The 15,435-nt window shown below is 31.1% G+C and overlaps 1 protein-coding gene across 1 annotated transcript in view; it reads right to left on the bottom strand.

Moving 5' to 3' along the window:
* Positions 1 to 1,661: 1,661 nt before the first annotated feature.
* The window catches only part of LOC129230091 (inositol 1,4,5-trisphosphate receptor-like), a 135,374-nt gene continuing 121,600 nt past the window's right edge, over positions 1,662 to 15,435 (bottom strand). The window contains exons 57-59 of the mRNA XM_054864485.1: positions 9,333 to 9,494; positions 6,890 to 7,000; positions 1,662 to 3,134 (exon numbers count right to left, since the gene is read on the bottom strand). Coding sequence (XP_054720460.1) covers positions 6,896 to 7,000; positions 9,333 to 9,494 — 267 coding nt within the window. The 3' untranslated portion in view covers positions 1,662 to 3,134; positions 6,890 to 6,895. The remainder of the gene's footprint in view (positions 3,135 to 6,889; positions 7,001 to 9,332; positions 9,495 to 15,435) is intronic.

The raw sequence follows: 15,435 nt of genomic DNA on the forward strand, positions 1-15,435 counted from the left end.
ATAACAACTATTTAATCAATATCTATAATCTATCAGAATATTAAAATATCAACATTGTATCTGTTAACTAATTTACTTAATCTTCTGAAATATTTCCTTCTAAGAGATTTCAAAATCAAACAGATTATTTCTTTAAAAAAGAGAAGAAAAAAAATCTTGAGTTATTTCAAATAAAATAACTTAATTTAAAACATATATGAAAACTAAACCAATTTGTACTACATTAAACTAAATAATTCCCAACTAATTTTTGATAAAAATATTAATGCAAAATCCTATTGTACTAAGGAAAATATAGAAAAAAAAATAGCCAAAGATAAATCTCTTATTGGTATACAGGTATGAGATACAACTCAAGAATTTTAGGTAATAATTATGCCTAAATAATGAAGTAAATCTTATTTATGACATTGAAAGAAATCCAACACACAGGAGAGATATTGCACTAAAATATAAGACACCTCCAAATATTTTGTCAAAAATATTCAAAGCAAAAGTCAAACTCCTAAAACAGTACAAATCCATGAATCTGAATTTAAAACAAATGATGATGTATAATTTCCTGAAGTAGAATCAGCTCTATTCAAATGGTTCCAGCAGTTCAAGAATCAAGATCATGCCATTCTTATAAGTGGATCTTTGCCACATGAAAAGCAAAGAGATTTTGCTAAATTGTTTTACTTAGGCAGTAAAACAGGTTTATCGTAACTTAAAATGATGGATTACTTTAAGAAAATACAAATTAGGAATAAAAAATGTCAAAAGACTGCTTTTGACTCAGTTTTTAATGTTTTTGACTAAAAAGTGTATATTGTGTAAAAAAAAAATTCAAGCTCTATAATTTTGTCACTTCTGTACTTCAGAGCCAGTATGATGTAAGTAAAAATTTAAAAAATAAAATAGGTAAAAATCCTTTGAAATTATTTACCAACTTTGAAAGATCTTTCCTCTCTCCTGTAAAGTGTAAGTAAGATTATGTGACTTACGTTGATCTGGCTCTGAAGTTCAGCATTATCTATATATTAATAAATAGATGCAAAATATTTGATACTAAAATGTCAGAAATTGAAACACTTGGTTTGGTCCCTCCAGATTTGAGTTATCACGAATTGACTGCAAATTAATATTAACATACTAAAACTTGCAATATTGCTCAAAAATCAAGATTTTTCACTCCAAATTCCTCATGGTTGGTTTATTGCCTTTCAGGTACAGAAATTTCTCTATCGGTAGTCATTCTTCATTTAAAAGAACCAAACATGAGTATAAGTAAGTTTCCATAAAAGGCAAAAATAACAATTTGTAACCGTTCCTATTTACAATGCAAATTTTAAACACACAAAGCTTATTAAAAGACCAAGAAATCTTATTAAATATCAATGAATTACACATTTGTAGGAAAAATACAAATACTTACATTAAATATATTTATAAAATTTGAAATTAGATCTAAAACAACAACTAATGTGCAGAGAATTAAGTTGTTGGAAATCAAGATTCTTAAGAATGTTAAAAAATTGCAAGTTAAAAAGTTTGATATCACCTAACTTATTTAGAAAATATAACTTTTCTAAACTAAGCAAAGAGTAAAATTACTAGTATTTACAAATTCCTAAGCAATAAGTTATCCAAACGTACTGAAAGAGCTAAATTATATTTATAACTATAATAAACATTTTGTATAATTATCTTACAAACATTCTGTACACATGGCATCACATTTAAAACATCCAATAAACTCTTTGAAACATAAAGATCAACTACAAATAAAAAGGCAGTATTTAAAACATTAAATAAAATTGATAACATGAGATAATTTGTACAAACTAAAACAGAAGAAAAGATTTTAAGCAGTTTGATTTAAGACACATATAGCAGCAGTTGAACTTGGTTAATACACGTTATAATTTGCCATTCTTTTGTGATAAGCTTAAAATTTCTTTATATATATATACGCCGGGGGTAACTTTGTAAGTTTTTCAGAACTGGACCAACAATAAGAAATAACTGAATACTGAGACATGACTAATTTTATGTGAAAGGGTAATTTTTTATCCTGAAAAGCAGTACTGGAATGACGTTCTGACATAAAATCAGTCGATGTATATATCGACTATTATACACACACTCACTGTAAAACTGCTATAATTTATCAGAAAAAAGTAACATGTAAATATTAAAATTGAGTAAAAATTCCCCTAAAAAAAGGCACAAAAGAAACATCTAATTCCAAGATTTCCCTTGGTTAATGTTGAAACCGACACAATTCGACAAGTATCGAAAACTCATTCCTGTAGATACTGCCATTTACCTACACATGGCAGAATATTCCAATTTAAAAACCAAAAGAAAATGCAGCTAAACGACATAATGACAACATATGCAAAGGAAAAAAAAGAGCTTACACAAGTCTTTAACTGAGAAACTTAATTAAAGATTTCATCCTTAACTTTGTTATCTATTAGTATAGTAATATAACTAAAACTTTCAAACCATGTTTTCTTTGTTTTTCTTTTTTGAAGAATTTTACAGCATTCTATGGTTTCCATTTCAAGTTTTTACAAAAATATTTATCCTCTGTAACCTTTAGATGAAACATTCAGTTTAATTGTCCTTTTAGAAGCATTTCCCATCAAAAAGCAGTGTATTAATTAAGCTCAACTGCACTTTTACGATAAAAATTGATGGCTTATTGAACAGCTCTAAAAACAACTTCCAATAATTTGGCTAACAGGACGAAAACATTCACGCATAATAAAAAAAAATTTATACACTAAAACAATTTGACTAGCAACAGACATTTTGTACAAAAAGGAAATTCATCAAAAATGACAACTTTCATAGAGTGTATATTTATAAAAAGGAAAAGATCGAAAGCTGAAGAACATATTATGAAAGTCAATGACATATTTCATAGCAGCATAGTCTGCCTGCAGACATTGTAGTTCACTTTACTGTTGCCAGAAATGTTCACTATGATAGCATAAAAAGTTTTCTATTTAGAATCTTGTTTTATAAAAGCGTAAAATTTATTCCCATACTAGAAAGCTTCGTGTCTACAGATGCATCTTCAAGATGAAAACTAGACCATGTGTCTCATTCATACAATTTTAGACGTCACAAAGTTGAGCATGCTGTAAAAAATTTAAAAAAATGTTAATCCTGATTTTTTTTCCCTTTAAAATAACATTTCACCATATACAGGGATAAAAATTTAGCAAATTAAGTCACTGGTTCAATGGACCAGTAACTAAAAAATTTCACCGGTCTTGTACATGCATTTAATGGTTTGTTATTGCAGGCTGTTTTTAAACATTGAGAAAAAATGATAAAGAATAAAAATAAGCAAAACAAAATACAGTTATAACAAATGAAGTGAGTTAGCAGTTTTCAATAGATATAGCTAAGCAGCTGGGGAAGAGAAGATAACAGACAAGTGGCACAGTGAAGGGGGGGGGGGTGAAAACACCCCTTAGAGCCATTGGTTTTAACATAAATGCAAATTCTAATACAGTAGTTTAAGCATATGAAAGACTTTTGATTAAAAAAAAACTTTTCAAAGGTATTTTTGATCAAAATATCCCTTTCAAAAGTTATTTTTGATCAAAAAAAAAATAAATAAATAAATAAAAACTTCTCCAGAAGGTAATTTTAATTAAAAAAAACCCTCGAGAAGGGTATTTTTCATTAAAAAAAAACCTCTCCAGAAGGTATTTCTGGCTGAGCTAGTGTAACTGACATACAGTGAAACACCGTTTAGATGTTATTGAAAGGACTGCATGAAAAAAGCATACAAATAAAAAAATGTATAATAGGTGTAGGTTGGTCTGCATTAGACTCTGCAGGGACTAATTTAAAAAACATATGAAAGAGAAACATATAAAATGTGATTCACTGTATTTTCTTTCACCAATATTGGTGAGGGCGATTTTCAGTGAGACTGAAAACACTGGCGAAGGCAATTGAGCCTATGATATCTTACCAATTTAGTTGTTTTTGGAGGAAGGTAATAGGATGATAAAAACAATATGTTATACTGCTATAGAGATTTCTTAAACTATCTTTTCTTGCAAAAAAAAGTTAAATGTTATAAATAAAGGTGAAAACTTTCAGAATATTGAAAAAACAGATGCTGCCTATTACTTTTGAAAGAAAAACCAAAAAGAACCGTTACTGATACCAGGGAACACTAATATTTATATTATGCTGATCCCATGGATTGTATGGCGCAGCATAGCCTATAAAGGCTTTTATGCCATTGAACATAATAGAACCAAACCAACCCATAGACCTTTTCGTGGTTTTGGACCAGCAGACCACTGTTAATTTGGAGCCTGCACATAAAAAAACAAAAAACAAAGCAAATAAATGAATAAAATAAAAACACAAAAATATTAAACATCATTGAAAGAAATGACAAAGCATGATTTTAAAACTACATATCCCTTAACAGTTAACAGACATTTACCGGAAAGTTCCTTTTATGTTTACAACTCTAATGTAGTAATAATTCCATCTAGTTAAAAAAATAATCTGACATTTAATTAGCAACAGTCAAACTTAGTTATGGATTAAAACCACTAAAATCTACTATTTACAAACACTATAGATTTATGTAGTCACATTCATCTTGCTTCAGTTTATACGTACTTTAAAATACTAATAAAAACACACAAAATTACATTACATACACACACAAAAAACATATAGAATCACAGTGTGTTGATAGTTAAAAAGTAATAAAGTGATTCAAAAAAATAATAATAATAATAATAATAATAAAAAAATAGTCATGTCAGTTATTTATTTGCACATTCAGGCTTTAGCCTCATGATTAACAAATTTCAAACTTCTAAATTAAATTCTCAAACGTTATTACGAATCAAATGTTTGGCATTGTTACACACTTTGTAAATTTAAAACTATATAATACATTTATTGAAGAGTCCAATGTTCACGAAATAATAAATGTGGGAGAAACGCTATTGTGTAAGGCACAATAACTGCAAAACAATTGAATTCATGTAAAGGGTCTTTCCCCAAAAGGCAAAGCTCATGCAGAAATAAAACCAATGAGCTCATTACATAATCCAAAGACTGAAGTTTCAACCTTATTTGGAATAACCAGTCTAGAACAGCTATAACACAGTTGGAGGTAGCACACCCCTCACATAAGAGATCACCTTCATGCTGGTATTTTAGCTACCAATGTGGGGGGGATCTCAGCTTCTATGGTAGGTTAGCTACCTACAGATTGGTTATAGCTAATCCCAGCTGATGATCCCAAATAAGGGTAAAATTGTGGCATCTGGAAGCTGTATGGTACTTGTCTGGTACTTGTTTATAAATGCAAAGAGGTTACAAGGAATTTATTAGTACATAAAATTGTGAGGTTTGGGATGGAAGTAATCCAAGTGAAGCAATAGTCACACCTTTCTACCCCAAATTTCTTTTTCTATAACTATTGCTATCTAGCGAAAAAAATCTCCTATATTTTTCTTCAAATTTTTTTTACAGGCTATAAAGTTTCGAGACATTTATTTTTGAAATCTTTGATGTATTAAACTTGTCATCACAGTTGTGGCAAGCATGGTTTCAAAGCGCGATGGATCGAATCCGAAAGGTTTTTGTTAATTAATTAATTAAAACATTGGATGGTTATATCTCCCAAATGATTAATATTTATTTTAACCTATTGTTGAGCGACAACTGAAATAAATATTTAACCCGTTGCCAAAGGACAATAAGAAAGCCAGCTCTGCTTTTTGTAATGAAATTTCCTACTGTGATACGTCAATTGAGAATAGATAAAACGCAGTGAGAGAGAAAGAGAGTGAAGCCTTTTCACATTTCTTGAAAGCAACGATTTTAGGTTCAGTGAAAATACCACATCTAGCAACATTTGTTTCTCGGCTCAAATCCATCTGAGTTTTGGCACCAATGTCAAGAATACTTTAAGTATTATCTAACTAATCAGTGCATTGTTAAAGGAAAATGGATGAAAATTTGATGGAATTTAAAGACTTAACAAATTTTATTTTCGTCCAGATAAATTACAACAGGGTAGTTCTGTACACAAAAGATCAGTGCAGTGGAAGATCTTTATCTTTGGTGGAAAGAACAAATTAGGCAACATATGAAGTATAAAAAGTTTACGTTCAAAAGATCGGACCGCTAATCGGTCGGAGTTGGCTTCACTCACTGATCGGCTGGATTACAGTAACGAGGTGGCTTGGCGTCTTTGGTTATAATCAATAGAGTTGCGTGATCATTTGTTTACATTTTAAAAGTACTGTTAATGTAATTTATTGTATTTTTTGTTTATTTGGCAAAATATTTCAAATTGCAAAGAATTGTTTTTTGTTTTTAAAGAGTTTTTAGTCAATTCAGTTGAAGAATGTGTTTGTTTTACATCGGGAGGGGGGGATGAGTGATTTTCACTTATTCAGAGAACAGTATTTACATTTATCATTTTTTACAACAATATCCTTTCGATTGTTTTATTCTTTTTCATATGGGAGATGTTGCAGAGGGATTTCCCATTCGTTCTAGATGGGTAGTTGATTTTTTACACTTAATATATGAGGACGCTTTTCATCCTTGCTGAAGGAACAAATCATCAAGTACGGGAGCAAAAATTGGTTAATAAAACAACTGCTCAGTGGGCATTAGATAAATTAAGTTGTTATAAATATATGCATTCTGACATCAAGCAGCATAAAACATTTTCTTTTTACTTATTTTTTTCAACAAAACGGTTCAAACACTTGATAGTTTATTGAAATTTTTTAACTTTTCAATTTACAAAGTTTGAACAGAACAACATCTGTCGGGTCCTCTAGTAAATTTTATAAAAATATAAACATTTGCAATAGTTATAAACACTTACTAGTCACTACGCATTGACAGAACTTGTAGTGGAAGTCTGATGATAGGGTCCAGCCACAGGAGGAGTGGCAAGTAAGCCCAGCCTGTGCTTCTGTTTTCGCTGCTCTGTCATCTTAAATTCAAAGAAGATACAACTCAAGCAAACTATCATTAGTGTTAACATTTAAAATGTTTGGTAAAAAGTTTTCAAAATTTTAAGTAGAGAGGAAATGGAGTTGAATCAATAGTTACAAGCACACACATCTAGTTTCAACAAATTTTAACAATACAATTAGAAAAGACTTTAAGACTTTGGTCAGCAGTCACTAATTATTAGCTCAAAAAAAAAAAAAAAAAAAAAAAAAAAAGAAGAAAAATGCAATTCATTACATCATTTAAAATGTTATTTAAATAACAAATTGAAAAGCTCTATCTTTTTCCAAAGATTTAATACACAACATTGATATTTAATATTGATAATGCAATGATTAAAATGCTTTGATATAATATCAAACAATTCCGAAATGAAAAAGAAAGTACAAAACAATATTTTTCTTGCTAGTAAATAATATTTGCCTAAAGTGTTTTGAACAAGTTATTAAACTTTTTACAAAATCTTGCATAGATCAAATATATCATTGCTTAAAGTTGAAAATAAATAAATAAATAAATACATTTTTAATTAAAATTTTCAATAAGTTTATACAGTATGGGATCCCAATTTCAGAATCACAAAACCTGGAAGATCCAAACGAAAAAATATTTTCTATAAAAAAAATTTAAAAAAATGTGTTTTTGCATTTTGAAAAAAATTTTAGTGCCACAAATTGTTAACATTTGGCTATTACTGGTTAAATACAGTGTATTTATAGATTTTTTATGTTTCATTGATGCCACATGTGATGCAAAATTTTTACGTTAGGCTGTTATTGTGCAACAATTTTCTATCATCCATTTATGGTTATGATACTGCTTTTTATTTTCCGGTTAGAAAACAATACTGTCGTGGCAAGGTTAAGTGCAGTATCTTCAAATTTTTATTTTTTGCCTTAGTTTTATTGCAAGTATGTCCATCCATTGCAAGGCCGAGGGTGTACCGGCCTCAACTGCAATAGAGGTCCAACCCCCCCTTCCCCCTTGAGGAATGAGAACTAAAATTCTGTAAAACCACCACCCTTAAAAATTTCAATGCCCCCATCTGCACCATGACCCTTTTCCCTTTCTTGAGCACCATATTTAGTATACAAGCTTGCTTATTTGGTTTTCACTGAAAATAAAGCCTGAAATAAACATCTAATTCCAATATATCCCAAATTGTTAGTATGGAATCGAAAACATGTTTCTTTAGATATCTCTAAAAATTAAAAAACTAATTTCTGAAGATATTGCGCTTTACCTTACCATGGCAGAATACAAAGGATATTGAGCAAAAATTCAAAGTTAATTTTCATGTAAATATGATTTATTTATTGTATTGATTGGCATATTGTATAATGCATAATAAAACATCATGTGACCACGGATTACATAGAAAGGCAAACTTCCATTTTATGCAACATTCAGACTGTGTCCGTACAGCGAGTGAGCTCCGTATTTTTCTCCCCAAAACCAGTTTTCGATCAGCGTTGCCATGACAGCAAGCTGTATTGTACGGGACCCGTCAACGTGACTAGAAGCCAGATATCTGACGGCTCTGATGTCTGTAGAGTTGGGAGTCGCATTTCATTGGTCTCCACGAGATGAGCGCGCTCTCGCTATTGGGTGAGAGTATCGACATGGGCTTTATGCGCGTTCGATTGTATGAATGCTTCCCCCTGTTCGCAAAACGTAAGTGTGTTCGCTTTACGCGATGAACATGATGTGTGGACGCTGTTTGAATGTTGCTTTAAAGGTGGAAATGGACACATCTATTTGTTTTCAAGGATGCCAGCTTTTGCAGATGTATGTTAGCTTCTAAATTAAGCACACATTAATTCATGTTCAAATGAGTGGAACATGCACATCAAATTTTTACTTTCCCCCCTCATTCAGATAGACCCGTCTTAACTAGACGGTTGCCAATTCCATCTAATCCGTGGTCAAACTGTACACAGCTCATAAGCTGATGCAAATTAATTCTGCCTTTATTTTTCAATCATACCCAAGTACACTTTCATTGTGACTGATTAAGGGGGAAAAGAAATTTAGTCTCAAATAAAAGCGAAATTTGAAAAATGTGTCTAACACTGTACAATGAGAGCTAGGGTCTAAAATACAGAAAGACAGCGGTCCCGAGCATTTCGGATGCCATGTCATATTAACAAAACTAACAGAGAACCAAATTCCAAAAGATGAATGTTATAATTGTCAAGAATGATATCAAAATTGAAATTAAGCTTAAGCAAATGCCAAACAACATAGAATTAAATATGAAACAGAATATAAATTTAATCTCACACAAAAACCTTCTAATAAATAGTACATACCTGATCTCGTAATTCAGATAATTGATGAGATAAAGTGGAAACTAATTTCTGTGTATTTTCTAATTGAAGTTGCAATGTTCGCATTTCATTCTGCTCCCCTTCTGCTTCATCAGCAGCAAGAGACATGGCACGCATTCTTGGGAACCAATCCAGATTTCGGTCCTAGCATTTTGTTGAGAAGAATATTAAGTAAATTTGAAGAACAAAAACCAATAACAAATGCAGAACAAAGCAAAATTTAGCATTGAATTTTTTTTAACTTAACATAACCTTGAAACTAACTTCTTGACTTTTAACTGTAAGGAAATATAAGTAGATTATATTGTAAGGTGATAAAAGATATCCTATCTCAATTTAAGAATAAAATTCATAATACAGTAACCTCCCAATTATGCCGAAAATAGTGTGGCATGGCAATTGCAAATAAGCAAAAATCATGGATAATCCAAATAATAGGAAAAAACGGTAATTATTGTGCATAATAGCTAAGAAATAATAACACTCACACATACATTTAAATTATAACTAGAAACATTGCTACATCACATCTACTAACATTGAATCTAAAAAATATACATAAAATCTAAAAGTATAAACAATATAATACCTTGAGGAAAAAAAAAATTGTGAAAAGACAAGACCTGCAGATAATACGACTGCCCATAATCGGGAGTTTACTATATACACATAAGTTTTTGTCTATATTTTACTGTATACTCCAAAAAGAAAAAAAAACAATCCACTATAATATTAAAATCTGTTCGCGTCCGTCTGTCTGTCTGAAGATCGATCTTCTCGAGAACCGCTGTGAATCGTGAGTCAAACGAGATACCGATCAATTGGAAATTTTCCAAAGAAAAAACAATAGGACCAATCACGTAATTGTGCAACTTTAATTAGCGGAGATATTAATTAAAACGTTAATTAACACAACATTAATTCAGGCATTTTTATTTCATTCCTGTTGCCATTTTGCATATACGTGAGCAAGTAAAATTCTAATAGTTGTTTTAAAAGAGATTTTTTTGGCTGCTGTCCAAATCTTAAAACAATGTTTCCATCTAGAATTTCATTTTAAATTAGTTTAAAATTGGTTGCCTTTTTCGGACATAGCCTTTATTTTATCGTCTGTCCTTTTTTTATTTTTTACATTCAACGTTCTTAGCTCTTTTCAGCATATGAAAGTTGTTTCTTTAGCTATGTTTATTGATTGTAGTGTAAGTTTATCATTCACCGGCCTCATATTTTGGTACACTTAGGATGTGCGACTAATTATGTTTATTTTGTTGGACTTTTTCCCGTCACATGGGTGAGTTTTCGAATTGTAATAACTCTCTTTTTCCTTCCTGTTTCTATTTTTAAAATACAGTTTATATCGTTAAAAGAACATGTTAAATTAAGGTTGTTTGGATTTCTTTGTGAAACAGAGTTGAACAAAAAAGATTGTTTTTAAGGATTTTAACTAAAAACTAATTGGAATCTGATGACTTGGTATTAAATTAATGCTTATTGGTAGTTATTTAGTCTTGGTGCTTTAGTTTCACGTAATCAACCAAAAAATATGTGTCATTCTATGTAAAAAGCTGATTGTAATTGTACATAAATAGTTCAGATATAGTCTATCAGATGTAATTCATTTTAACGTGAGCACGGATTATAGTTGATAATGCATATATTTTCATCTTTTGTGCTAATTGAAAATACTCATAACTTGTATCATTGATAACTATGATTAACGTTAAAGAGATTTTTGCCAAAAATATGCTCTACTGTTGTTTTGAAAACCTTGCATTATGCTTATTTATTTACTCCTTAGCGCTTTAGAAACTGATGTCAGAGTAATACAAAAACATCAATTGGACATCTCTTTCATTTTTTAAGTAGCCCGTGCAACGCTGGGCACGCAGCTAGTGAATACAAAAAAACTCAACACTTTTAAATTCAAGCTTTAGTCAGTACAGGGGCGGATTGGCCAGGTCGGCTAGATGGAGATCCCCGAATGGGCCAACCGCCGAGTGGGTAACTTCAAGCAATTTTTTATTGAACTTAATACATTTAAATTCACACCAAACATTTTTTAAAGTGTCATATATATATATATATATATATATATACTAGCAGTACCTGCACAGCGATGCCCGTGCTAAAAATTTAATTTAAGTCCGTTGAATAATTTAAAAAAAATTACGCCCCCTCCCCTTCTGATGTAAAATGATCATTTTTTTTCTATAAAATGCGTACACACTTTTTCAAAGAAAAAAAAACCTATTAAAGTTTCTTTTGAATTCAAAACTTTTTGTCAAATCATTAAATTAGATTTACAGTTGCTTTAAAACTTTATTTAGCGAGTGAAGCGGTTTTTACTGCAATTTTAAATATTTTGCCAAATAAACAAAAAAAGACATTAAACCATTCCTTGCCCCGGCCGATACAGGATCGGCTGCGCAGTTTATGTTAAAACTGCCCCGGCCCATTCAGGTTCGTCGCAAGAAAATGGTTCCTAACTGCCTTCGACGAACCTGTGTCGTCACGGTGTTTTTAGCAGTTTTTGCTTCGGCCGAATATGTGTCGGCGATCCTTCCAGGGGCAGAACACTGTTATTGCGCTTCTCTGTTGGGTTCTGGTGCTTTAAGGGGAGCGGTAATCAAGCTCTTTTCTTCAGTCAAAAGGGATATAACTTATAGTATTTCAAGAAACTGTTGTTGTAATTTATTTTATTTTACTAAAAACCTTTCAAGTACTCTTGGATGGGACACATATAATGCTTTAAATATTCAGGCAATACATTTTTATCTTTTCATGGAAGCTTTGTTTCTTACACGGTTCGTACTCAGTTTCAGAAATAAAATGAAGGAGTTTTGGAGGAGTTTAGAAGGAGTAAAATGAGATTTTGAAGGAGTACTAAAGGGCTGTCCTTAAATGATGTTGCACTTTTTTTTCAACATGTTTGACCCCCTTCCTCTTTGTCACAAAGTGTAACACTTTATCTTACTCCTCCTCTTGTCACATGTCATGTTTTTTAAAAGCATATTGTTATAATAACTGCGTGATGTTTCTTTTCGTCACCCTCACCCTTCTTCTTGTCACATTTTCACGAACCCGTCTCCCCTCAAGACATGACATCACTTGTGGATGACTCATTTTACAATATCATAACTGTGATTTGATAAACAATTGTTTTTTTTTAACACAATCACTTAATATAGTACATCTGCTTATGTATTTTTAAATATTTTAATAATAATTAGACAAACTGACTTTTGCAGCTGAGAGTGGAAGTGAAGGGAAAAGCAATAATCATAAAACTTGAAAAAATAGCCAAACACCATTTAAGCATGGTATACTTCATTTATGAAATGTCTTAGTCATCTAATAATAATATTTTAACCTTCTACTTTTATAACTTCTATGATCAATTTGTAAATCACATCTTTATGGAAAAAATAATGGAAATTATGGAAAAAACGAAATTACTACATTAAAATCGCCTTTTTCGCTCTTGTGACAAAGTTAAGTTGTCAATTGAAGTATTTCAAGCTACTGTCATAGAGGAAGAATCTTGAACTAAAAAAGAAGGAGTTTTGAAGGAGTTTAAACCAAAATGAAGGAGTTTGAAGGGCCCTTCAAAAAAATTTCCTAAATGAAGGAGTATTGGAGGAGTTTTGAAGGAGCGTACGAACCCTGTTCTTAGCATTCTGGCATTTGAACTCATAACGAACAAGTGTGAAAATGTTTCCTTACTCATTTTACCAATATTTCTATGCTTGAATAAAGCAAAGAAACGGAAATATTTTTTCTTGTTATCAAAGATCCACCGTCTTACACAAGCATCCTTAACTAAATGTTTCATAATCCTCAAATTTTATAATTTATTTTACACAATAATATTTTTTTAAATTCTCTTACATATCTTAATTTTGAAGGAGTATGTTTTTTTTAATTATAATGTGTTTACTACGCTTTTTATTTATTTGTATACTATTATTATTTTTTATTATTTATTTCTTTTTGTTTATTTATTTTTAAATGATGATATTTTCAAACTTAAATTATAACTTTTTATATTCGCGGCACCCTTTGATGGATTTTTAGTGATACGGTTTTGAATATTTTTAATTTCGCAAACAAAAATTATGATGACCGCATTGACCATACGTAATAGTTGGCCATGAAAAAAAATATATATATATATACTACAGTACAAATGAAATGTTAATATCTTGAGTTCTTTTCGCTTTACTCATACGAAACGAAACATTCCTTTTCTTCCTTTCTTTTTCAGATTTTATTTATTGTTTTAAAATAGCTCCAACGTTTTAATTGCACCTTCTTTTATGAGATTTTAAAAATAGAAATAAAATATTTGGTTTCTTTTCAATAATCAAGTTGCCTTAATTAGTAATCAATCCTATGAAACTAACTAAAATTTATCCAAATATGCTTTAAAAAAAGAAAACAATCCAACTCGATTTCAAGCAAGATTTTCCTCTTTTTTTTTTTCTTCTGAAGACATGTTCTCAAATACAAGCAGTAAAGCTTGCTTTGAAATTCCTTTCTGATTCAAACTGTTTTGTTGTAAGAAATTAATGTGGAAGGGTTGACCACAAGACACCAAGGGGGACACCTCCTTAGGGAATCCACCCAGGCAGTCTCTGTTATTCCTCTCTCAGCTGGGGGCTTTTAGTTGCATGCACAAAAGTATCCATTAGGGAAATAGGGGATTAGCCGCAAGTTTTGATCTTTTGTAATCATTTATCTTTAAAATACTTCCCACGCTTGAGCAACTGATATCTGGACACTCAGAAGGGATTTAAAAGTCAGAGTTACGATAAAAGAACCGACCGGCTCTGTATTTATTGGTCATTTTGAAGAGTCACAATATATCAAAAGGAACCGAAGAATACCTTTTGCCCTCTTAGAAAATAATTCCCACAGTTAAAGCGTTTTTGTCCATTCAATTCCCATGCTCACAGGTTGGATCGATCAGTCAATTGTTTGAAGAATGTTTTGTTGAGCCCTTTTGAAAGATAGATCTTCTTACATTTAACAGTTTTGATTTCTTAAGTGTATAAAAAGAAAAAAAAAGATATACTGAGATAAAAGCAAAAAGAAAAATAAATCAATAAAATGATTAGTGTTATAAAAATAATTGCTTTTCGTCCTATCCTCTACTGTTTATTATTTTCCCATTATTAACTGCGTAAATTTAATGAATATTTTAGCACATATGAGCAACCTCGTATTTTATTGCAATACTTAATCTAGTACCTAAAAATTAATAAAGCGGAGCGATTTTCGAATGCAAGCTCAACAGCAAAAACATTAAAATCCCGATAGCAAAATGTGGAGAAAAGTGCTGTTACAACGTAGCAAAAAGAAACTCCATTCGTTATCTGCGGCATGCGCGTTAAGGGGTTTCGGGCTGGTCATGAAATGGGTTAAATAATATCTTTCAAATGTAAAAATAGTTCCATTTGGCGATAAAAAATAGAGTTGCGGAACTTGTTATCCGTTGAAATCAGAATCTTGTCGGTGACACCGGCAACCCAGAACCTCATTTCGATCGAACTTGGCTACTTTTCACATTGATATTTTGTTAGAATATCATTAATTTTTGAAATCTAAATCATAGTAATGTTCTTCTTTAGAATTAAATGTAAAAGCGCATACAAATACGACTTCCATCCTCCCTGCTTTTACGATGCACTGGTTTCTTTTCATTAGTAATTTCGAAGATATTTCGATAACTGGGGGGTTTGGCGCTATCGTCAATTATGGGATATAATTGTTTGCTTCTGTCACTATCAGCAAGGCCATGGCTGAAGTACATTAGCCCTTCGTCTTTGGTGTCCACAAATTTGGCGACAATTGGGAAAATTGCCAAGACTTCTACTTTTCAAACTCTTCCCGCAATTTCAACTTCGTCGGGGGGGGGGGGGGGGATTATCATAACGTAGATTGTAAAATATGCAGAATTGGCGAAAATATTTCCCCATTGCTTATAACCCCGTGGCGCCAAGTTTGTGGACCTTTAAGAAATTAAAATATATATATATATAAATATATATATGAAATTAAAATATAATATAATGTGACAAAAGCG

This window comes from Uloborus diversus, chromosome 9 (genome assembly GCF_026930045.1).
Source record: "Uloborus diversus isolate 005 chromosome 9, Udiv.v.3.1, whole genome shotgun sequence".
NCBI classification, from domain to species: domain Eukaryota; kingdom Metazoa; phylum Arthropoda; class Arachnida; order Araneae; family Uloboridae; genus Uloborus; species Uloborus diversus.